The sequence below is a fragment of the Episyrphus balteatus genome, chromosome 3 (genome assembly GCF_945859705.1).
Source record: "Episyrphus balteatus chromosome 3, idEpiBalt1.1, whole genome shotgun sequence".
Classification (NCBI taxonomy): Eukaryota; Metazoa; Arthropoda; class Insecta; order Diptera; family Syrphidae; genus Episyrphus; species Episyrphus balteatus.
Window position 1 is genome coordinate 30,345,289 of NC_079136.1, and position 26,077 is coordinate 30,371,365.

At 31.5% G+C, this 26,077-nt stretch overlaps 3 protein-coding genes across 6 annotated transcripts; 1 reads left to right on the forward strand and 2 right to left on the reverse strand.

Annotated features, from left to right (window-relative positions):
* Positions 1-1,366: 1,366 nt before the first annotated feature.
* On the reverse strand, positions 1,367-3,154 carry LOC129913567 (odorant receptor 67d-like). The gene is made up of 5 exons (XM_055992313.1): positions 2,873-3,154; positions 2,235-2,755; positions 1,776-1,965; positions 1,553-1,708; positions 1,367-1,477 (listed from the first exon to the last, which is right to left on the reverse strand). Exons 1-5 carry the CDS (start codon positions 3,104-3,106, stop codon positions 1,424-1,426), a joined length of 1,155 nt encoding a protein of 384 aa, XP_055848288.1. The 5' UTR covers positions 3,107-3,154; the 3' UTR covers positions 1,367-1,423.
* Positions 3,155-8,007: 4,853 nt separating this feature from the next.
* Positions 8,008-11,328, reverse strand: LOC129914901 (odorant receptor 67d-like). The gene is made up of 6 exons (XM_055994349.1): positions 11,289-11,328; positions 10,808-11,112; positions 9,313-9,836; positions 8,780-8,969; positions 8,511-8,666; positions 8,008-8,267 (listed from the first exon to the last, which is right to left on the reverse strand). The coding sequence occupies exons 1-6, from the start codon at positions 11,326-11,328 to the stop codon at positions 8,214-8,216; spliced, it is 1,269 nt and encodes a 422-aa protein (XP_055850324.1). The 3' UTR covers positions 8,008-8,213.
* A 4,202-nt stretch (positions 11,329-15,530) lies between these two features.
* LOC129913566 (ATP-dependent RNA helicase p62) lies at positions 15,531-24,924 on the forward strand. Of its 4 annotated transcripts, none has more exons than XM_055992312.1 (6): positions 15,531-15,650; positions 15,903-16,025; positions 18,305-19,363; positions 19,562-19,800; positions 23,492-23,670; positions 23,788-24,924. In XM_055992312.1, coding segments are annotated over exons 2-6 (1,773 nt in total). In that variant the 5' UTR covers positions 15,531-15,650; positions 15,903-16,023; the 3' UTR covers positions 24,082-24,924. The 4 variants fall into 4 exon arrangements, 3 of the variants coding, with proteins under 3 accessions (XP_055848287.1, XP_055848286.1, XP_055848285.1); XM_055992311.1 differs by lacking the exon at positions 15,531-15,650 and having other exon boundaries at positions 15,703-16,025; positions 23,788-24,095; positions 24,147-24,924; XR_008772069.1 differs by lacking the exons at positions 15,531-15,650; positions 23,788-24,924 and adding an exon at positions 21,779-23,191 and having other exon boundaries at positions 15,698-16,025; positions 23,492-23,671.
* The last annotated feature ends 1,153 nt before the right edge of the window (positions 24,925-26,077 follow it).

Consider the following 26,077-nt stretch of genomic DNA (forward strand, 5'->3'; position numbering starts at 1 on the left):
GACAATCACTGACTGTCAAAATTGGGGTTGAGAAAAATGGAGGTAGAAAATTTTGAAAATCGAATATATTGGTTAAGTTATTATGTATCAGTTCATAAACGGGCAGAGCAGAGAAAAATCGTTTATTCGTCAATTTACTACCAAAAATTTAAAATAGTAGTAAACGAAGCGAAATGGCGCATAATGTCCTCAAAATTACTGAGAGGACCTCCACGCAGAAAAATAATGGACCTACAGAGAGGTTTTTTCAATGGGTTAAAAAAAGGTGTTAAAAATAACGTAGTCTTGGTTAAAAAGTACGTAGTAAAATTACCATTTCAGAAGGTTATTTTAACCAATCAACTTGTTTATATTGATCAAGAAACTCGGCTAAATTTTGAAATATTAGTAAAATTTAACTAAGAAAGTGGGTAAGATTAAACAATTTTTCATAACCGAGTCGTGTAATTTTAACCGGGTTAGCTTGCAGGTGCTATATTTACAATCTTCCTCTGTTAATTTCACACTAATTTACGTTGTTTTTAACCGATCATTTTTCTGAGTGTAGAAACTATATCAACTTGAATGATGCGTTCTTATATTTAGGCTTTTGAAAAATAATCAAGTATGATTTTTTTTCCAATTGTATAGGACAAACCAATTTGTGTAAAAACCGCGATTAGTTTAACTTGCAATAAATAAAGGACATTTAAGTTTCATTTTGTCTCGAGCTACAGCCCAAAACAGTTTTTAAATAAGAATTTTGTGTGGATTCCTTAGAAGAGAAATTAAATTTTTTTTTAAGTATCAGAAATAACGGAACTTCCCATATGACCAAAATGTAAAATACATATATTATTATAAAAATTAAGAAAAAAAATTCAAAAAATATCAATTAAGGATTTAAAAATTAAGTTCCTTTGAAAAATAATTTTTTTTTTTCAAAACTGAATTTTTTGGTTTTTTTTTTTAAGTTAGCAAGAGAGCTACTTTGGACCATAAGAGGAGGTACATCGCATTAAAAAAAAAATGTTCTTAAAATAAACAAAAACAAAATTTTGGAATTATGTAAGTTATGAAATCTTAAATTGAATAGAAAAAGAAGAAGAAAAGATTTTGAATAAATTTATACTTTCTCTATTTTGTTTACATAAATAGATAATGCAGATATTTTATTTAAATAATAGGGTATCGCACATCTTACCTTCAGTAATATCCTTTTTTCTTCAAAAGAGCTATTATTTTGTTTATTTTGAAGAATTAAAATTGATTATATGAAAGATTAAATTCTCTAATAATTTTATATTTTTTCAAAAAATAACCAGTTTTATTTATTAATATTAATGAACAAATCTACATAAAAATATGAAAATATGTATTTCTTATTGCACTTTATAATTTAAACAGATAGCTAGTTAAATAATGTAAGTTTACAGTATCGAATCTATTCAATGAAATTTAAAATCATCATCATAATGCTATACACTGACTTTGTAACCTAAAAATAATGAAACAAAAATACAAATGAATCATTAAGACATTTTATATATTAAACAATTTATTCATACATTACCTGAAGAGCTGTGTTAACTGATAAAGGCATTACACCTCCAACAGTAATTAATTCAGGATCCTGTGATTTCATTAACATAAGTAAAACGCATTTTTGCTGTGGAACTGCCAGTTTATACCAATGAATTGAATAGATTTCATCACAAAACTTGTCATTCTAAAAAAACATTTCAGAAGACAATCAACATTTTCAAATATGTCCTTGAAGGCCAAAGGACACTTACTGTTAATTCAACCAATGTCCCAATTCCACAATAAACGTACAACATGATAAACTCTAGAAATAAATATGAATATGCTCCTGGCCAATCTCCTGTTAACATTATAAAAAGAGTCAAAACAATTGACAAGGATGTTGTACCAATTTCGACAAATGTCATCCAATAGAATACTGTGTTGGTAGTCTTGGCATATCTGCAAAACATTCATTTTAAAACTATCACCCGCATTGCGAATATAAAATATCAATTGATAGTTAAGTAAATAAGTACTAAAATTTGGTGTTTTAAAATGGAATGGAATTTTTAATTATACATAATTTTCTGTTTAAAAATTTTTTGTAAATTAAGTAATAATATATCGAAATTTAATATTTATCAACTATCAATTGATAGTTGTAAATCGCAATAAGGGTGTATGTTTGAGGAAACATTTTTGAAAAAATAAAAAAGTAAAACTCTTACTGCGAATAATGTTGATGCCATTCTATAATATCATTCAATAATTCTTCAGACTTTTTTGAACCCAATTCCTCAGTTTCTGTGATGTCATTGAATTCTCGAATTTTTATTTTAAGAATATCAGCAAAAAGTATAACATGCGTGCTGTTTATAACAAAAAACAAATCTCCAGCGAAATTACCAAAACCACCGAAAACCAAGCAAGCACCTTGCATGCCAAGTGTTGTAAAATATCCAAAATCGGTTTCAACATCCAATCCGGGCAAATAAAATTGCATCAACATGTAACGACGACCAGTTATTAAGTACATAAACAATGGGGCAAAGAAAAGCCAAATGAAAATAAATACGTGAGATATTGAGATGGTCCTTAATAACAATGAGACTTTCGAGACACATTTATTTAAAACTCTTATGCAATATTTATTTTTTATTTCATATTGCTTATAAATGGTTTGTAGTTCGTTGTTTGTAAATGCTAAGGTTTTTGTATAGCCAATTCCAGTAAAAAGTTTAGAGATTCCCTGAATGGTAAAGAAATGTTAGGTAAGGAAGAAATTAAAATTAAATTAAAACTTAATTTTAAATTAAAGTTAAAAATGAAAATAATCAAAATTTTATTTATTAACAATTAAGATTACCTGAATAACACTACCAACCATACAAAATGATTCTAAAAGCACTCCCCAATTTTCCGAAAATTTCAATTGCACTGTATAAGCGGAAAATATAAAATAAACTGTTATACAGAACATTACGCAAACTGTTATAAAATTAACATGGTAATTAGGATCTGCAACATCAGCACCACAAGCTGCAGCACAAAGACGTGCTGTTTTCATTAATCTTTGATATTTTTCAGAAGGTAAGCTCATTTTTAGGTTTTTTTTTTATTATAAAAAAAACTTAATTGAATCAAAACAATTGCAGACACTTAATCGAAAGAGAATAAAAATGATATTAATTCTTGTAGGGATTGATTCTTAAATGGAATTGTCTTAAGCAATTTGTTCTTGGTAATAAAGTTGTTTGTATCTTTGACAGCTTAATTGCATTTAATTGTTTCGTTACTTTTACTGACGGACGGACTAATTGAACTTATACAAAATTAAACGAAATGGTTTTACATTTAGGTTGCCGTTTTAAATAAATTTTAATTTTTACCATTCTTAAATGCAGAAATTAACACTTTCTTATCAATGAAGGCAAAGATCTAAATTTAATCACACACTGGAAATCTTTGCTGCAACAGTCCCTATTCTGAATCTGTAATTATTTTGCCTTTTAAAAAAAGGTAGCTTATGGCCAATAAATAAATAATTAAAAAAAATAATAATAAAAAATAATTTAGGCTTTTGCCTTTTGTAAATATCAACATTATAATCTAATTTGTGCATAGCAAGTTCTGGAAGAAAACCAATGAATTTAAGTTCCTTTTCAATGATTTTATATGAATAATGCATTTATTAACCTTTAAAAAAAGTTGACCTTTCTTTTAGTTAAAGCTAAATACACATTCTTATATGTTCCTATTATTTTGTTAAATTTTTTTTTTGTTTCTACTGGCTATTTTTTGAAAAAAAAAAATAAAAAGTAGGTATTAACTCATCTTTTTTGTAATTAATCATTGTCAACTAGTCAGATAAGATGACAGGCAAAACAATATAATACGCTTCAGCTGAAGTATTATCTACTATATAACTATCATGCATAAGTTCAATCGAATAGAAGAATACATTTTTTTTTAAATTTAGGAAGACATCCATGGGTCAATGATCTATGGACAAATTAGTAAAATTTAATACAAAACTATGTCGCTCATACTTTCTCCCTCTTTAGTTACTTAAATCTTCAATTAAAAAAAAATGAAGTTGTAGTATAATATGATGTTAGTACATCATCATAACAAAATCAAGCTTTTAAATCGGAACTAACTACGTTCTCCATTAGTCATATCCCGCATCCGGGGTTGTAAATGATTGCAATGGTTTTGAATGTAATCTCAATAAATTCTACATTCATTGAATTTAAACACCAACAGCTATATTTAGATTTACACTGCGCGTCACTTGAATAGAAACAACAATTTTTCTTTAGAAAAAAGCGATTGGCGCTTTGGTGAGGTAACTTAGTAGATTTTTGGTTTTGCATTTTCAAAGAGGAACTTTTAACAAACAATGTTGTAAAAACGAAAAACCCAAAACAAAAACCGTATGGCTACTAGTTGCGTTTTTTCGCATTACTTTACAAAAAACAGTGTTTTTTTTTGCGTCACTTGAATAGAAACAAGCTCTCAAATTACATAAAAATGATGAAAAATCATGGACAACAATAATTTTAGTGAAGCAATATTAAACTTTGACATTATTTGCACATTATATGCATAAATAGAAGCTAACATTGAAAATGCACTTGCACTGTACACAATCGTGGACCTAATTGGAGAAAGTGATTATACTGTTTGGTAACTTCTTACAAATTAAGAAAATGACATTTTCTACAATAATTTAAGGATTGAATAATTGAAATAAACTTTCGTTTTCATCCGGAATGTATCTGTTTTGTTTCTATTGCGTTGTTTTTTCTGGAACTATCCTTGCGCAATCTCTATGACGGTTGTTCTTCCACGTTCCTAAACTTGCCAAGAGCTTCTACCATTAGGTCTGTTTGGATTCTTTTTGTACAAAAATATGAAACCTGTCAAATTTTTAGGAGTGGGTATGAAATCCTCTCAGAGAAAGAAAAATTGTCCAAAAGTAACCAAACGCTTTTTGTTCAAACTTTTCTGCTTCCAAAAAAGTAAACAAAGATATAGGACTAATATTAATATGGTATTATGGTCCATCTGAGTTGGTATGTTTACTTTAAAAAAAAACCACTCTTTACCTCATTTCTTTTCAGTTCGAATGCAACTATAAAATAGTTAACTTTTCTGTTATCTTAGAGGAACTTAAAATGCTGTTATTTTGCATTTTAAGGCTTTTTAAATGATGCGCACATTTTATAACTTCCGTGATGGAACAAACCAACACATACCATCGCACTAAATCCACGTTTTTGACTGATTTTAGCGGCAAAGTGAAGGAAATTGCAGCTAGTTGTTAAATTATTTTTTCTCTGCTCTTGATTTGGGTCTCACATGTCTTATTTTTTTATTTAATCACTAGTTTACGATATTTTAAAAATATTCTCATCCAAATTTGGCAATTTTTTCAATATCATTCGCGATTTTGCATCTTGCAAGTGCATTTCCAATGTTATCTTCTTATTATGCATTTTCTGTGATGCCTAATGGTAGCTCGTAGCCCATAACTGGTTATAATGTGCAAATAATGTCAAAGTTTAATATTGCTTTACTAAAATTAGTGTTGTCCATGATTTTTCATAATTTGTATCTCACCAAAGCGCCAATCGCTTTTTTCTAAAGAAAAATTGTCGTTTCTATTCAAGTGAAGCGCAGTGTATAAAAGAATCTTAAAGGTTGTTTAACTTTAAACAACCTCTAAATAGCTTTTAAGTACAAAATGTGTACTTATAAATAACTTACACATTTTAGCAACGTTGCTTAACGATTGCTTAACGTAAACGCCATTCTCGGTGTTTAAAGCTTGCTTAGAGCCATTTTAACAAATATTACAAAGGTTGTAAGCTCAGTATCATTGTATTAATTTATCTAGGGTTTTGATTTGAAGACGTAAGGGGTATTCACGATTCGATGCAAATTGTCTTGTATCGTTGTAAAAGTGCAAAAGTGTAACATTTTCTTAAAATAAAACAACCAAATATACAGACTAAAATTTTTTTTTTGCTATGTACCCCAACCCTATTGCAAAAATAAAATACAATGGTCCAAAATTTGTCTATTGCAGTTGTAGTTAGGGTTGCCAACCGTACTCTAAAAAAGAGTATTGTACTCTATTTCACGTGTTTGTACTCTATAATCTATAACTCTGATAGAGTACGTCAAAATACTCTTTTTTTACTTAAGGCTAAGTGTACCACCACATAAACATCTTAACGTTTATAAATTGGTGGATAACTTTCATATTTCTAAAGATAATTGAATGAAAAAGATAACGAGGCTTAAAATATTCGACCTTATAATAACTAAATATGAACAATTGTGATTTAGAGAGTACAAAGCACTATAATTTTGGTCGTTGTTTTAGTATGACCTACTTGTTTTGTTTGTTTCTTAGTCAGACTTAAAATTTATTTTTTAAATTTTGTTTTGGAATGAAATTGAATCAAAGGAAGGAGTAAGCTTTTTTCAAAAAATTAAACTTTGTTTTTTTTTTTAATAGAAAAATATGAAACACAACTGATGCTATTTTTCTTGATTTTCCAATGTTTGAACTGGTGTAACTTTTGCTGTTTTCAATATGATTCATGGAAATAAAAAAATTTATAGAATATTAATACCTTTATTAAAAAAAAAAAAAAAAAAACAGTTTTAAATATTAATTAAAGAAAAATGTTTAAAAAGGATTTTGTACTTTTTTAGAAATATTAGTTTAATTTATTTTTAATTCAAATTTTGTTCTCTATTTTACTTTGTTTTGTTTAAGACCTCAAAACATTAGATTTTTTCTTGTAAAAAATCAAGGTATTTTTGTTCGAGTTAAGCTTCTTATATTGGTAACTGCAAAAATTGTGAACTATATACTATCTGTTCTTACAACTTCAGCATTCACTGAGAGAGTATTTTGGGTCATGAATTTATATCAATTTTGAATTTGCCCGTTTAGGGTTATACAGATACACATATTTTAAAAATAACAAAAATATTGATATATACTGCAAGAAGTACCAAAAAATACATTTTTAAGATTTGCAATGAATGGTACTCTTCTTTTTTCAAATGTACTCTTTTTTTTCGTCTATGAGATCAAATATACTCTATTCCTTCTTAAAAAAGTTGGCAACCCTAGTTGTAGTAGTAGAAAACAAAATTTTGCATTTTTACACCTTTTTGTTACACCGGATCGTGAATACCCCTGTAATTTAGTTTGAAGCTTGAATTATATTTAAATTAAGGTCTTTTTGTGCACACAATGTTAACAAACAACATTAAGTGGTCAATAAACATTAACAAAATCAACTCTATCTGGATTTGTTCTTCGCATTTCATTGTACTAGATTGGACAATTCTCTGTCATTTTTTGACACAACCATCGCTTAGGTTGCTAATCGACAAATTAAATATTTAAGCAAGCTTAACTAAACATAACACTGGTTGCATTCAAAGATTGCAATCATTCAAGAACCCATGCAAGGCACCAACATTCTTTGCATTCATTTGCATTCGTTGCAAGCCAGAAAAAATCTTCAACGTCAAGTCCTTTAAATGCCTTTTTATCTCAAAAGCTTGACATCTATGTATATTTTTGACTTTGGATTTCAATGCCAAATCTATTAGAAAATTTTATTTTCGTTTAATAAGATATTTAATATTCAGTTTGTTGAAAGTGGTAATATTTTTATAATTAAAATTTTAATCTTTGCCTTAAAACATAGGTGGCAATAATACAATGTCAACATACTATAAAGGGTCTCCGGTAAAGAATGGTTTTTCAAAAGGAGACGGTTTAAGAATATGAGTGCTTTTATGAAAATCAAAATAATATCGTTTTTCATCCTAGCTAGATACAGAGTTTATTTAAAGAAAAGGAAATTTCGCCCATAATTTCTTGCTTGTACCTATTCAAATGGAAAACTTTGTCAAGAAATTTAACGAAATAATGATTTTTGTATTGTATTCTACAGTTTTGTTTATTTCATCTAAATTTACATTACAACTTATTTTAATAGACAGTTTTAAAGATTCAAGCTGGTTTAATAAGAATAAGTGCATTTTACTGGCTTCGAATCGAATTTATGAAGCACACTTTAAAATGTCTTTGCATAGCCTTAAATTGTTTCATTTTTGAATATTTTGGTTTATTATGGTTGCCTTCAATTTTTGAAGGGTTTAATGTTTTTTTAATCGACGAAGTTGACAATCATCATCAAAATGCTGTACACTGACTTAGTAATCTGAAAGAAAATAGAAACCAAATACTATTTTTTAAGAAGAAGTAGGTATTGATATTAAATTTGTTGGGAATTTTTTTTGAATTTATATTGTTTAAAAATAAACTTATAACTTATATTTATTCAATTTAGAACCCAGAGTTAATTTTATGAGTAAGGTGATTTATTAACTCCGATCAAACTCTGAGTACTAAAACAAGAACACAATTTATATTTAAATTCGAGCGGTATAAACTTTGACTTTACCTGTAGAGCTGAATTTACTGATAGTGGCATAACACCGCCAACTGTAAGCAAATCTGGATCTTGTGATTTCATTAACATTATTAAAATGCTTTTTTGTTGCGATACTGCCAGGTTATACCAGTGAATTCCATAGATTTCATCACAGAACTCGTCATTCTAAAAAAAAAACAATGAAACACAAACGAGAATACAATAGTTTGAGTTACAAGTTTTTGTATACAGTACCTAGTGCCTATACACATAACCAATAACATCATTAACAAACTTACAGTTATTTCGACCAAAGTGCCCATCCCGCAATAAAGATATAGTGTACCAAATTCTAGAAACATATAGGAATATGATCCTGGCCAGTCTCCCGTCATCAATATGAAAAGAGTTAGAACAATCGACAATGAGGAAGTTGCTACTTCAGTAAAAATGACCCAAAAGCAGGTGGAGTTGCTTGTCTTTGCGTACCTACCAATTAATATGTATGAAAAAAGATTAGAACCTTGCTTTCCAACGGTTTGTTGTTTGTTATTTGTTATTTGTTATTTGTTGTTTGTTATTTGTTATTTGTTATTTGTTATTTGTTATTTGTTATTTGTTATTTGTTATTTGTTATTTGTTATTTGTTATTTGTTATTTGTTATTTGTTATTTGTTATTTGTTATTTGTTATTTGTTATTTGTTATTTGTTATTTGTTATTTGTTATTTGTTATTTGTTATTTGTTATTTGTTATTTGTTATTTGTTATTTGTTATTTGTTATTTGTTATTTGTTATTTGTTATTTGTTATTTGTTGTTTGTTGTACTTACTGAGAATACTTTTGATGCCATTCTATAACATCATTTAACATCATTCCTGTTTCTGCATCATTTCTTTGATCAAGTTTATCAGCAATTGCATTGAGTTCTTCAACTTTAATTTTAAGAAGATCCGAAAAAAGTGTTACATGCATGTTGTTTATAATAAAAAGTAAGTCTCCAGCGTAATTGCCAAAACCGCCAAAAGCTAAGATAACTGCTTGCATGCTTATCGTGGTAAAATATCCAAAATTAGTTTCCAAATCCAATAAGGGGAAATAGAATTGCATTAACAGATAACGTCGGCCATTAAATAAGTACATAATCAATGGTGCAACGAAAAGCCAACCAAAAATAATAATGTATAGTATACCCATAAATATTAGCAGAAATTTTATTTTCTCCAAACATTTATTTAAAACTTCAACACAACTTTCATTTTTGCCTTCAAAGTCTTCATAGATTTTACACAATTCAATATTTGTATTACATAATATTTTTGAATAGAATATGCCTCCAATTAGTTTGGCAACTCCCTTAAATTAAAAAAAAGAGACATATCTTAATTTATGCAACAAATAATTTATTTAAACCATAAAGGCTTGGCCACACCGGAGGGTACATGCGGTAGCGGTACGGGTATTTGTATGAAAAAAATCCACATCTGAACGTTTATTTTTTTTCATACAATAATTATTACCCGTGCCGCTACCGCATGTACCCTGAAAAAAATTCCAATCTGGAACAACAAAGTTTAGGTGTGGAATATTTTTCATACAATTAAGCCTGGTACGCTGCTCGCGCTAAATTTTAGCCGAGATAAAATTTCCATACAAGTTATCGATAACTTGTATGGGATCCATTTTATCTCGGCTAAAAATTTTCGATAATTTGTATGGGAGCTAAAATTTAGCGCGAGCAGCGTACCAGGCTTTACCCGTACCGCTACCGCGTGTGGTCTAGCCTTTAAAGGCTTGGCCACACCGGAGGGTACGCGGTAGAGGTACAGGTAACGGTACGGGTATTCGTATGGAAAAAATTCCAAACTGACACATCAACGTTCGGGTGTGGAATTTTTTTTATACAAATATCGTTGCCGCTACCCGTACCGCTACCGCGTACCCTCCGGTGTGGCCAAGCCTTAAAGGCTTAGCCACACCGGAGGGTAGCGGCAACGATATTTGTATTAAAAAAATTCCACACCCGAACGTTGATGTGTCAGTTTGGAATTTTTTCCATACAAATACCCGTACAGTTACCTGTACCTCTACCGCGTACCCTCCGGTGTGGCCAAGCCTTAAGGCTTGACCACACCGGAAGGGTATGCGGTAGCGGTACGGGTACTTGTATAAACCAAATTCCAAACTGACACATAAATGTTCAGATGTGGAATTTTTTTAATACAAATATCGTTACCGCTACCCGTACCGCTACCGCATACTTCCGGTGTGGCCAAGCCTTAAAGGCTTTAGGTGATCTAAATATCTCTTTAAATAAGTTTACCGACCTGAAGAATGCTACCGACCATACAAAATGATTCTAAAAGTATTCCCCAGCTTTCAGAAAATTTCAACTGCACAGTATAGATCGTAAATACAAAATACACAACAATACAGATCATAACGAAAACTGTCAAAATATTGATACGAAAATTAGGATCTGTAACATCTGCACCACAAGCTGTAGCACAGAGACGAGCCGTTCTCATCATGCTTAAGTATTTTCCAGAAGGTTGAACCATTTTCAAAAAATTCAATTTTATAAAAATTATGACAGGCAGTTTGAAGACCGACAACGTATTGAAAGAAAAAGCTTATATTTTTAACTTCCCATGATAACAATTTATTAAAAAAAATACTTAGGTAAATGAATAAAATTGATAATATGACAGGATAATTGAATTTAATTGACTTCTTATACAATAAATCACTGATGTGGTTCTACTTGCAAAAATTTCACTATATATAGCCTATAGCTGGCGACCATACGTGTAAGTTTTGGCACAACACAAGTAGCATACATGTACATACTTAGTACCTATCTTTGAAATTCGTAATATGTTTTTGTATTTTATGAAAACGTTAGTGGCATAAACCACTTGCGAACCAACTTGCTTGTAGGTTCTAATTTTCAATAGCTTGTTTGGTGTGATAGAAACTAGTCGTGTTCGTGAGAACTAACGACAACTTTTCACGAGTTGATTTTATCCACACAATTTGTCGCACGGCTAAGGTCGACTAGGTATTCTATGGGGAATGTCACTTTAGTCGCCTGCGGCTTACGTTCACACGAATCGACCTACGCCGAAAAGCTTCGCCGCACGACAAAAATCGACTTTTGTCCACAGAAACGATCCAAAGAATGGAGTGTTCCATAGTTTCAAATTCTTTGAATCTGTGTAAGATTTTTACTGACTGAACAGGACTGGATAGCACGGCTGCTGTCATTACTTGATTCTTTGCTGACAACTCTATTGGCTTAAAAATCTGCAAGCCATATAAATCTGACTTAAAATCTGGAGCAAATCCGGAGTACTCAGTAGATAACTACTAAAACATCTCGGTTAGTAAGCAATCTCCCCTATATACAAACGAGTTACAGTTTGTAATAAAACTACACAAACGCAATTATCGTGTCATTGGGAAGAAGGGCGAAGAGAATTGCGAGGTTAAATTACTAATTTAAGTCTGGTATGCAAATCTGGGCTAAATCTTATATCCCATACTAATTACACCGGCACACAAAAAAAAAAAAGTGTCATGAACCAGAAACCAGACCTATCTTTCTATATGTTTTTGGGACCGCTGAATCCGAATTTCAAGTCCGTTTGGCCCTGTCACCCTCCAGTTTTGAGTAATATGCAAAAAACTCAAAAAGAGGTAGTTTTTGGGGTCTTTTTTACACTTTTCTCAAAACTGGAGGGTGACCGGGCAAAACGGATTTTCAAGTCCGTTTTGCCCGGTCACCCTTCAGTTTTGAGAAAAATGCAAAAAACTCCAAAAAAGTCATAAAAATTCAAACAAAATGCACTCACAGCTCAAAACTGGAGGGTGATGGGGCCAAACGGACTTCAAATTCGGATTCAGCGTGCCCAAAAACATATAGAAAGATGGGTCTGGTTTCTGGTTCATGACACTTTTTTTTTTGTGTGCCGGTGTTATTATCGATAAGATGCTCAGATAAATTTAAGCTCGGCTAGATTTTTTCGATAATTTGTATGGGATCTAAAATTTATCTCGATCTGCGTACCAGCTGTAACACAAATTGCCGTTCCAAGAGCAAGTCGTTTTAGTATTAACAAGTGACTTACGTAAGAGGGGTAAATATTTACCCTTTTTTACTGTGAAACAACACAAAATGCAAAATAAAGAAGGTACTAAAAGCCGAGTGAAAAAAATGACTCAAGTTATTCTACTTCTCCACTCCGGGTAATTGCATGAACAAAATTCCAGAATTCATACAATTTACCCGTACCACATACCCTTCCGGTGTGGTCAGGCCTTTAAAAGATCATTGTGTGAACCCCCTTAAAACTCGATCTTTCGATCTTGCAATGTAAACGTAGTAATTTGTTTCAATTTCTATTTGAGCACGTAGTAGTTTGTTCCAAATTCATATTTTCCCGCCAGTTGCGACAGAGGAAATTATCGAAAATCGATAATCAATTGAAAATTGTAGTAGATTAATTGGTATTTAGGGTCATAACAAGAGGAAACCTTAAGGGCCCTGCATCACTGATCTTTAAAATGCATAAATGATGACGAATTCCATATAAATATATGAGTTTCTTCTTTTTCACAATGATAACGTATTCCTTTGGAAATATAATCTGTAGATAGATAGTGATAGATATAGAACATTAGGATTCTGTAAGTAGTACTAGTCGTTTACCTATTTCATTTTTCTACAATCAATCTGAAGATGAATTTTATTTTTGTTTCAATTTTCATATATTTTAAATAACAAAATTTATGGTTGAACAAAAGTTGAACCACATCGTTTAATTAAAAATTTTAATCAAGGCTACGCCACGTTAGTATTTGTACAAGTAGCCCTTAAAGGCAGCATTAAGGCTTAACTACATTCACCACTTTTTGGTGAAGTGAAATAATTTTTTTTTTTCTCGCTAGCGGAATTTTTTGTAAAAAAGAGTTTACAAATTGATTTTTGGACGAAAAAATAAGCTTTCTGAATCATTTATTTTAATTTTCTATCCCGAAAAACCATACAAAAATGTGTTCGAAAATTTTCAATTTTGTACTTTTTCACTTTTTGAGCCAATAGCCTGGTACGCTGCTCGCGCTAAATTTTAGCTCCCATAGAAATTATCGAAAAATTTTATCTGAGCTAAAATAGATCCCATACAAAATATCGATAACTTGTATGGGAATTTTATCTCGGCTAAAATTTAGCGCGAACAGCGTACCAGGCTAATGTAGTTAAGGACTTAAGCCTGGTACGCTGCTCGCGCTAAATTTTAGCTCCCATACAAATTATCGAAAAATTTTATCTGAGCTAAAATGGATCCCATACAAATTATCGATAACTTGTATGAGAATTTTATCTCAGCTAAAATTTAGCGCGAGCAGCGTACCAGGCTTTAAGCGTTAACTACATTGGCCACTTTTTACAAAAAAAAATATTAAACATTTTTTCTTTCTCTGGTGTAACCAGGTTTTAATTCTGGTAGGTACGTAGATTAAAAAAAAAAAGTCTAGAAATAAGCTATTAAATCTTAACTGCAATTACCTTAGAGGATATAATATATGGAGTGCTTGTTCTTTAGTTCCGTGAAGCTTTTGTAGAGGGCTCTAGTTTCTCTAAGTTTTTCGATGAGTGCATGCCTCCATTTTATTTTCATTTGATGGCTGTCATCAACAAGCGTGTTTATTTACAGCTGCGGAACTGGACTCTCATTGAAAAAAGAAGGCAGCGACCCCTATCCATGCATATGGTGTTACAGTGTATTAGATATAGGAACAAGCACTCCATATATTATATCCTCTGAGGCAATTACTTAAAGAGTGGGAAATTTACAAAAGTAAAAATTTTTTGTTTCTTTCTAGTGATATTTGTTTCTGGAAAAAACTACAAAATTTTGTTTTGAAACCAAAAACTAACTTTTCTGCATCATTTTTGGAATTTTTACATTTCGGGAAAACATTACGACATCAAGCCTAGTACGCAGATCGCGCTAAAATTTATCTTTCATACAAATTTCTCCCAAAGATAAATTTTAGCGAGGATTTTAGCCAGGTAGTACGCAGTTCAAGCCTGGTATGCTGCTCGCGCTAAATTTTAGCTCCCATACAAATTATCGAAAATTTTTAGCCGAGATAAAATGGATCCCATACAAGTTATCGATAACTTGTATGGGAATTTTATCTCAAGCCTGGTACGCTGCTCGCGCTAAATTTTAGCTGTGGTAAAACTCTCATACAAGTTATCGATAATTTGTATGGGATCCATTTTAGCTCGGCTAAAATTTTTCGATAATTTGTATGGGAGCTAAAATTTAGCGCGAGCAGCGTACCAGGCTTCAGCTAAAATTTAGCGCGAGCAACGTACCAGGCTTCACGCGCTAAATTCGAATTCTCATCTACTACTTTTGCAAAAAGTCTCCACTCAATTAAGCTCGCGAAATAATGCTCAGCGCATTTTTTCACAGATAAATTTTGACTTTTTTTGTGGTTGTTGTTGTTGCTGCAAGGAATAAGAGGCAAAAAAAACCTTGGAATATATAAAAGAAGAGGAATAAAACAAAATGAAAGCGTAAAAAAGGTATTCTGCAGGTAAAAAAAATATGTAATGTAATATTGAATGTAAGCTGGTATAAGTAAATGAAACTGTGATTCAGCCGTTATTTTTAAATTTAAATTTATCTTGGCTTTTAGCGAACGCGTGTAGAGATAAAAATTGTAGAGATAAAATTTAGTTTAGCGCGATCTCCGTACTGGGCTTCAGTTTGAAAATGTTCACTTTTGTACTTTTGTGTCACTCGTTGAAAAAAGTTCTTAACGTATGACGGTATTTTGTACTTCAGCTAAAAATTAAAACTCGTATTTAAATTTATTGCAATCTCATTCTCATTTATCTAATTTTTGTACTCAAAACAAAAGATATAAACTAGGCTCTGTTTAATTTTATTTCCAAAAAAATGCAATCTCGCCTTAATTAATTTCAAAACCTAAGCCCCATAACTAAGCATCTACATTTGTCATCTTACTTTCTACAAATCTACTACAATCACCCATCTATCCCTCACATAAAATCGATTTCGATATACAAACAGAGCCATCGACCAATCCCGCACTTGCGTCATGTTTTATTCCACTTTTGGACGAGGTTAGGTAAGTTTCTTTTAGTTTTTCTTCTCTTGATCGGCCGAGTTAAATTATAATTTTTTTTCTCCCAACTAATTATTTAAATTTTAAACAAAAAAATCAATAATTTTTATTTAAACTTCTAAAGTATTATAAACAGTGATCAAAAAATATGTTGAAAGTATTAATAAATTCCTTTGCTAACTCGTGCCGTATAAGTGCATCAAAAACTCGTGTTATTTCATCATCTACAAATATAATACGCCATTATTTTCACAGCACATTGCTCCCAGTCACCAGTCCTATTAAATTAAGTCATAGCTGCAGTTTCCAGACATCAGCAAAATTATTAAAAAATTCATCTTTATATATTGACCAAGAAGAAGAAGAATTTGAAAATATGTAAGTATATCAAAAGAAATTTTTTATATATTTTTTTCATGTAAAAGAAAGAAAAAAAATGTATTCAGTGGAAAAGTCCCAAGCGTCATGTCCGCCGCCATTTTGTTTTCTTTTTTTTGCACATGGTGTAGAAATGTAATTATGCCGACTGTTCGCTTTTTTCTCATTTCATTTCATTTAAAAATGAAAAAATGTGTTCTCTGAGTCATCAGCACACGTTTTCGCAAACCTTGAGACATTCTGTGAGCCACGGAATCACTCGAAGATAACGCGACAAAACTTGATTTTTTAATTTCTACGTCGTAATTATACACACATTTGTGTCTATACCAATGCTTATTTATGTATTTGTTTGTATGTATACTTGAACACATTTGCGTAGTGAAAGTATATGTATAATTCTGTGTATAGACAGGGTGTTTTCATAAACGTCGTAAATCGACGTTAGTATAATCGTCTTTCTGCTTTGCTGCAATAATGAATACACCAATTCTGCAGAATGTTTGAAAGCCTGCGTTAGTACAATTTTCAGCAGTCACTGAGTGTTCATAAACGCCAGAAAAAAAAATAATTATAAAAAATGACCACAGAATGAGTTTTGTTTAATAAGAAAAAAAATATTTTCTTTTCAGTTCCCGAAAACATTATGTACATTAGGGTGGCTTCTTCTGAACGAAATAATAAAAACGACGAGTGGTTCACATTTGAAACAAATGATATTTTTAATTAGGGTGTCCAAGAAATTTTTTTTTTGTGTTTTCGTGCACAGAAAGTTTTTTAAGTGCGATTTTTGCTATAGTAATATTAAATTCCTATCAAATTAATTAAATCAATTTTGGTTGAATTCTAAGCGTAATTGTAAAATATTCCATTTTTAAGAGCCCCCTAATGCGAAAATACCTACCCAATTTTAAATTATATTTTATACACTATGTTTTACAAACTTTCTCTGCAGTGAAAATAAATTTTTTTTTGATTAATACAAAAAAAATTTTTGAACCACGCTAATGAATTTTTTTTTCTTCGATAATTTGGTCAAAATAATATCAACGTTGATTTTTTTTGGAATTACACAAGCCACTGTAGAAGTTAACATTTCTTAGAGCCACCCTAATACGAAAAAAAAATCAATTTAAACTCATTGTATCAAAAAATACGATTTAGAAATTTTCTGTATCATTAAAATCTAAATTTTTCGAAAAATGAAAAAAGAAATATTTTTTGCACCACCCTAATTAATATGTTTGCTTAATTTTTTTTTTTACAATATGTAGATATTTACATTTAGTAACAATAAAAACATAGAATCAAGACCTAAATAAACTTCTTCGTGAATTCTGCAGTCATACAATTTTGGCTGAATTGAACAGCAATTCTATTTTTATGAACACGTCTAAAGCAGGCCTAAGTTAGGCAGACGTTTATGAAAATACCCTAATGTACTTCTGTGTATTGACACTTGGCATCACGGCACCTAGTGGATAGCGACGGAACCCCGAAAGTTATATAGATTATTTTCGGATTTGCCGCTCAATGTAATTTCCATAAGAAAAAAATAAAAAAGACCTCGAAAAACATTTATTTTACGAATTAATTTTATATGTACGAGTATCAATTTTATGATTGCAAAATGATAATAATATGTGTTTATATCTAAATCAGGTTTAAAATATATCAAAAAGTATAATAATACCTGTGTAATTTGTATTTAAAAAGTGCAAGCGAATCGCCTGAAAACAACAAAAAATACTATAAAAAATATAAAAATTATTAAATTATTCTTTTATTTGTTTCACTTTTTCACAAATAATAGTAGGTAAGCATTTTTTTTTATTTTCAACAATCTTGAAAGAAAATTAAACCAAAATAGTTTCTATATTTTTTGTAGTATTTGTTGTTGTTTTCCTGCGATTTGCTTCTCTTTTTGGAGACAAATTAAATAGGAATTATTATTCTTTTTGATATATTTTAAACCTGATTCAGATATAAACACATATTATTATCATTTTACAATCATAAAATTGATACTCGTTCATATAAAATTAATTCGTAAAATAAATGTCTTTCGAGGTCTTTTTTGTTTTTTTCTTATGGAAACTACATTGAACTGCAAATCGAAAAAAAATCTATATCATTTTCGGGTTGTCGCTACAAGTGGTAGATGGCGTGGAAAGCTATTTCCCAAGTCACAATAGACATTAACACATTTTTTATTTCTGAATATAAAATTGACTATTTTGCTAAAAAAACGAAATTAATCCAACAAAAAAAAAATGCAGGTCTCCTCATGATAGAAACTTCAACGGCGGCCGTGGCAATGGTGGACGTGGTGGTCGCGATGACCGTGGAAGCCGCGGTGGCGCATCCGGTGGTGGTGGAGTTCGCAATGGACGCATAGACAAGCGCTCTGACCGTCGTGGTGGTGGAGGAGGAGGAGGTGGTGGAATGGGTGGTGGCAATCGCAACAATGGTGGCGATATGGAGCTCTATGACGTTGATTGGTCCAATCTGGAACCATTTAAGAAGAACTTTTACCAAGAGCATCCCAAAGTAGCCAATCGTAATCCACAAGATGTCCAACGTTATCGTGACCAACACGAAATCACAATTCGTGGCAGTGCCCCAAATCCAATTGAAGACTTCTCCGAAGTCAATTTGCCCGATTATGTTGCCAAGGAGATTAAACGTCAGGGTTACAAGGCTCCAACAGCAATTCAAGCTCAAGGTTGGCCAATCGCCATGAGTGGTGACAATCTTGTTGGTATTGCCAAGACAGGTTCCGGCAAAACTCTGGGTTATATTCTCCCAGCTATTGTCCATATCAATAATCAGAAGCCATTGCAACGTGGTGATGGGCCAATTGCTCTTGTTTTGGCACCAACTCGTGAATTGGCACAACAAATTCAACAAGTTGCCACAGAATTTGGTTCGTCATCGTATGTCCGTAATACATGTGTCTTTGGTGGAGCACCAAAAGGTGGTCAAGCTAGAGACTTGCAGCGTGGCTGTGAAATTGTCATTGCTACTCCTGGGCGATTGATTGATTTCCTTGCTTCGGGAACAACCAACTTACAAAGATGCACATATTTGGTGCTAGATGAGGCTGATCGTATGTTGGATATGGGTTTCGAGCCTCAGATTCGTAAGATTCTCACACAAATTCGCCCAGACAGACACACTTTGATGTGGAGTGCGACATGGCCACGTGAGGTTAAACAGTTGGCTGAGGATTTCCTTGGCAGTTATGTACAAATTAATATTGGTTCGTTGGAATTATCTGCCAATCATAATATCAAACAAGTCGTTGAGGTTTGTGATGAGCACGACAAGGAAGAAAAGTAAGTATATTTTTTGTCTTATTCTGTAAAAGTAATCATAGCCAATTCAAGATTCCTAGATCTCTATTCTGAGATTTTGATCTAGGAACTTAAACTGGCTTAATTGATTTTTTTTTTAATTGCAAAATCATCGCCTAGAGACTTTAGCCCTTTACTAACTCTTGGTTTCCTCTTTTTCTCTTTTTTTCTTATTTGTAGATTAAAAACACTACTTTCCGATATCTACGACACAAGCGAAAATCCCGGCAAAATTATTATTTTCGTTGAAACAAAGAAACGTGTCGACCATTTGGTGCGTTTCATTCGTAGTTTCGGTGTCCGTTGCGGAGCCATTCATGGTGACAAGTCACAATCGGAGCGTGATTTTGTTTTGCGTGAATTCCGTTCTGGCAAATCAAATATTTTGGTTGCCACAGATGTAGCTGCTCGTGGTTTGGGTAAGTGTTTATACTCCGTTGTTTTTATCTATTTTTATATTTATTTAAGTGTTTTTACAAATTGCGTGGGCAAAATTAAAAAAAAAAAAAAGATGAAAGGTTTTTTGGACATACACCCGGTTATCTAAAATAAAATCAATTTTTAAGCAGTATTTTTGTAGAGTACTTTTGGATTTCTTTCAAGGAATATTCAAAATTAATTTAAAAATATTAAATAATTGATGTTGCATTGTAGGGAGTGGATTTGATGATATCGATTTTAATTTTTTTTACTCGTAGAGGTGATAAATTTATATAGTAGCGCCAATCTGATATACATAAAGTACGTAGATACTCGTTTTCGTTCTAATCTATTGCGCAGATTCTTATTCATAATTTTTTCGTTTTTTTTTTTTTGTCTTTCGTACACGTTTATCTGTCGTGTCGTCGTCTGGTTTTGTTTAGATTAGCTTTTATTTATTTAATTTATTTTTTTCTTGGAAACAAATTCCGGGTTTGAATATATGTATTTTTGTATGTATACCTATCTAAGACTGGTATTATGTATTTGTGTATCCATTGACTTTTTTTTAGCAGAAGGAGAAATTAAATTGCGACGCCATTTCTGCCAAACACGTGTTATGTATCTGTTATGTAGGTAGAAAGGTAATACATAGTTTTAAAGACGTCACAATTCAAACAGATTTATATTCTTTTTTCTTGTTTTTGTTTCTTTTGACTATATTGGTACTGTTATACACACTTTCAGAGTGAATTTTAATGTTTTTTTTTTTTTTTTTGTAGTGGAAACTAGTTTTCGTTTTAATTTGGCAGAGAAATTTTACTAATCGACTATTAACCTTTTTATTTATTAGTATGGCAAAACTATTAACTAACTCCACCATGTTCTTTTATTCGGTTAACCTGATTTTTTCGATTTATGTATTTGATTAAGAGCCGCTTGGTCAAACCAAACTTTGAATTTAATGTCGTTTTCCTTTACTCTACTGAGAGTACCATTTTAGTATTAATTTTTGCACTGTTTGTGTTTTGTATTCTCCTTCAAGCTACAAAAGGGTAAAACATTTTTTACTTTTGGTAATTTTAGTACTACCGAGTACAACGGATTAACTAAAGGTTTTTAGTCAGATCTACACATACTAGCACACTTTGGTGTTTGTTTTAACGTTTTTTGTTATTTAGTTTTGACAAAGTTTTTTTTTTCATATAGAAAAATGACACAGTTAATTTGCTCTAATTTGCGTTCCAGCATTCCATAAAAATGGCTAAATCCGTAGTATATTCTTTTATAGAGTAAAGGAAAAAGACATTAGTTCTACATAAAATCTTAGGTATGTGACTGTAGTTTACGCTTATGTTTAGGTTTCCTTTTAACAATGACCTTTAATTAGTCAAATTAGCTTTGAACGTTGTTGGTTTTGGATTCCTCTTTATTTTTAGACAATGACGGGAATCGTTTTGATTGTCGATTTAAGTTATTTTTGTAGCTAACTTCATAAATTGAAAGATTTTTAACCCCCTGAAATATTCTTTTCAAAGAATTTTTGGGTTCAGTTTTGTTTGACACAATCCTCTGTTCTTGTTTTTAAGCAAAAAAAAAACTATATTTCGGTCAACAAGCCTTTAAGAAAATAAAATAAAAAAATGATAAGGCAACTAATTTCCATTTGTAAAGAAAAATTATGAATTACATTTAACCTTTTTGAAAGGTTAAATTATTGTGTTTTGAAGAACTAACTATACCCTAAGCATATCAACCCCTGCAATGCAACTCTTTTCGTTTGTATCAAAATTTAACTTGAGAGCCATTTTAAAAGAGACAAAAAAAATGTATGTACATATACGTAAAACTCCCAATTCCCCCCTCAAAAAAACCAAACAAAAAAAAACTTATTTATAAAAAAAAAATTCAATTTTAATGAGTTTTGGAAATCAATTTTCCTGTTTTTCTTTTTTCTTCCAATTTTTTATTTTACAGAGGCCGATTATGATGGTATGGTGGGGATAACATGACACAATGAAGGATGTAATTTTGTATGTGTACTTGATTGAAATTGAAAAAAAAAGGCTCTCAACGACGCATGGCAATGTTTCGACGTAATTAAAATTTTATATTTTTTTTCGAAACTCAGCCATGGTGTTGTGTAGTAGAATGGTGTGCCCCAAGTTTAATATGGAAGCACACAACAAGAGTTAAAGATATAAAAAAATACGTACATAGCATACACGAGGAGGTATATTTAACATCAAACTGCTCCATAGTTTGCGCCATGTGTGTATCTCTTCAAAAAAAAAAATTAAAAAAAAACTTGACAGAGACTACAAAAAATGTGCGATGGCGCTCAAACTTAGGACAAGCCGATAAGCAGTATACCTCACACAATATTACAAACGGATTTGTGTTCTATACAGTAACGGACGAGCTACTTAACTATCCCTATCATCACAAGAGTAAGGCCTCTGGTTGGGTTTTAAAATATCGTGTATAAATAAATAAAGGGCAAATATTGAACATATATAAGTTTAGAAAAAGAAAAGAAAAATAAGCAAAACAAAAGCGGATCGTGTATACTTTTGGCGCTAGTTAATGTAAAAGTATAAAACAAAAATGAAAAAAAGTACTTAAGTGGCGCAACAGATTATTGACGTTGTTGTACATATGGCAACCAAATAAAAAAAAAACAACACAATTGTTGCCGCAGGCATTGCATGGAAACGTTACCGCGCAAGTCTAAAAATATGCCACACGTGTCTCGCCTCACAACACACAATACATGACGCTTGAAACGATTCATTTTTTGCTTGAGTTGTGTTTTAGGGAAACTACTCTCTCCTAAAAAATTCTAAATAAAAAACATATCAAACAACTGCTGCTGCAGGCAAAATCCACAATAAATGCATCTCTATCAAACCAAAATGTGTTCTTTGGCATAAAGTTTTATTACAAAAAATATACAAGCTGAAACAGTCCGCCTCTGTAATTCGTTGGAGTTGGATTGTCTTAAAAATGTGTGTTCATTAAAAAAGATAAATTATTATAAAATGATGGACCTCACGAGATTGTGGATTAAGGGTTGCGCACAACATTCAATACAATATGGAAGTGTGTGGTCCTTAAGAGCAATTATTTGATTGTCATATTCGCTGTGTAATAAAAAAATAAGGTCCCCGTTTTTTGTTGCTTTTATTTAAGGGAAACAAAAAATTAAATAAATTAACAAAAATGCACACAGCAAATTGAGATAAAAATATATAATTAAAACAAAGGACACATAATGGGTGGGCGACGGATATGCATAGATGTTGTATTAAAAAAGGAAATGCCTGCTGCTTGTTCTGCTCCTCCTCTCTGCTTCTTCAAACACAACTCTTCTTCTTTTAAGTGTTCAAGGTAAAGTAATGTGAATTCAATTTTTTTTTCTTGCTCTTTAAGTTAATCTACTACTTAGCTGCTAATCACGTTTTAAATTTATATATATATATATTATGTACAAAAAAATAAATAGTTATTAAGCTCTCACACTTATATATTGCCACAAAAAAATCAAAAAAAAAAAATAAATCAAATCAAGAAAAGAAGTGCTCATTATAACATTTAGTTTATAGTTTTTTATCCACCACGGTAGTTGGCCTACCCCAAATGACAGCTAAAACTAATATGTGAATTTTATTTGTATGTGTCAATAAATAGATGTGGACGGTATTAAGTACGTGATAAACTTTGACTACCCACAATCATCAGAAGATTACATTCATCGTATCGGCAGGACAGGTCGATCAGAAACCAAGGGTACATCATATGCATTCTTTACAAAGAACAACGCCCGCCAATCTAAGGCTCTTGTGGACGTTCTCCGAGAAGCTAATCAGGTTGGTAGTCTAATAAAAATTATCTCCATCACAGAAAAATCTTAAAATTACTACTCCCCAACCTCAAGATTGTTATTACTTCGTTCTAATCATTATTAATTTTGTTTGTTTTTATAGGAAATCTCACCCGCACTTGAACAGTTGATGCGCAACAACCGCGGAGGCTTTGACAACAATCGTCGTTATGGCGGCGGTGGTGGATCCCGATTCGGTGGAAACAGTGGTACCTTCAGAAAAGGTACACTCGGCGGAGGCAGCAAATTCGGCGGTGGTGGCGGTGGCCGTGGAGGTGGCGGTTATGGCGGCGGAAATGGTGGATTCGGAGGCGGTAACCGAGAAAACGGTTTCAGCCGAGGAGAAAATGGAGGTGGTGGTGGTGGTAACAATGGTAGACATACGCGATTCGATTAGAGATACCTGTTAAAGTATAATGAATTTTGGATTAATTTTATTTAAATTAACTTTAGTTTTATTAGATTAATATCAATCTAGAAAAATAAGTTTGTGTTTCCGAGTCCTACCAACAACAACCACTAAGAAAAAATGACACAGAAATTATCATATAAAAAATATTTTTTTTAAAGAATATAAATTTAAGAAATACATTTTTTTTGTAAAAGAAGAAGACATTCCGAGTCTTTTTGGTAAAAAAAAAAAAACAAACAACAACCAATGAAAGTGAAAAAAAGGCAATTCTAATATTTGCCAATGTAAAACGCAAAAGGAAAAAGAAAAAAAAATTATTTTTGTTAAATATTTTATTTATTTAAGAAAACTAAAATAATTGCGTTAAAAAAAATTCGGCTGTTAACGAATGAATATTAATAATGATTTTCTTCATTCGTTTTTCTCTACATTGGCAAAAAGAAATGCCAAAACTTGATGATTTTTTTTTTCTATTTTGTATCTACTATAAGAATTGTGTCTATCGGAGATAAGTAATTATATATCGCTATCATCGCCTAACTACTCTCTCCCCCACCTGCTCATGATGATAATTTATTCCCTTAACTTTTAAAATGCAATCAATAAAAGGACGGAGTTTTATTAAGAAAGTAAACAAAAAAAACAAAAACCGAGGCTTATTGCGCGGAGATTCAATGGAATGAGGCGTACACATTTCTTTTTTTGTACAATTATTGTTTAAGAGAAAAAAAATAAACTTTTGTCAACTATTATATAGAAGAAATTGAATTTGAATCATAAATAAAAAATAACAACTTGAACATGTGAATTCAAACACAAGAAATTAAATTTGTTTTTTGTATGGAAGAAGATTATTGAATTTTCAGCTAACTTGGGATGGACTTGCTTTAGATCAAATTCCCAAGGGGTCTATTACGTAATACGAAACGAGCGGCAAGTCAACGATACTGAAGTAAGCGATAGTTACGACAAAGAGCGATTATGTAAAACGATAAAGTCGTTTGGGCAAACTAAACCGAAAAAAATATTTTTTTGAGGCTCACTTCCATTCTACCAGCATGCGCAATCATATTATGACAGCTAAACGAAAACGATAGTCAAACGATAGGTAAATGGCAGTCGTAAAGATTAACGAGTATCGTTGAAGTAAAACGATTATTGTAATACGTAGTCGCATTTCAACGAGAACGAAGTAGTTTCAACGATTATCGTTTTACAAAATAGGACCCCAGAAAGCATGATATTTTTACATTCATCTTTATTCCCAAAAGCGTTTATGCGAAACAATTAGCTTTCATCTGAAATGACCACGCTATGGTATTTTATAGAATGAAGATCATTGAGAAAAATAATTTTTAAAAGCATTCTAGGAAAAGGCTACGCCCATGTTTTGAATTTCGATCGAAAGTAAATTGAGACCACTTGAGCAATTTGATCGTAATAAAACGCACCACTTTCATTCGTATCGTTGAATTGCCATGAATCCCAAAAAACAATCATGAAATTCTTTCACAATGGCAGATCTAAGAAATTTTCCTTTATGAACGGATTGATTGTTTTGTAGGGATTGTAGCAAAAATACAAATAGTATTCGTGATAGATTAACAAACAAACGATAGGGAAATGACAGTCGTAAAGATTAACAGGTATCTTTGAAATAAAACGATTATTATAATACGTAATCGTGTTTGATAACGAAGTAGTTTCAACGATAATCGTTTTACAAAATAGGGCCCCTGGGTTCATATAAAATAGACAAATCCATTCCTGAACCAGGACAAAAGCACGTTTGTGCAACCTGGCCCTTAGAGTAAGCAAAGCCCTATTGGAAATTTTTAGATAGAAAGCCTTACTTCTGCGAACTGAGGTGACAGTTGATTGTTGATCATTGGAATAAATGCTTTTGCTCCGCGTAAGGTGATTATGATTATAAAATTGACAATGGCCCTAATTGCGAGTATCGTTTGTCTATCGATCTTTT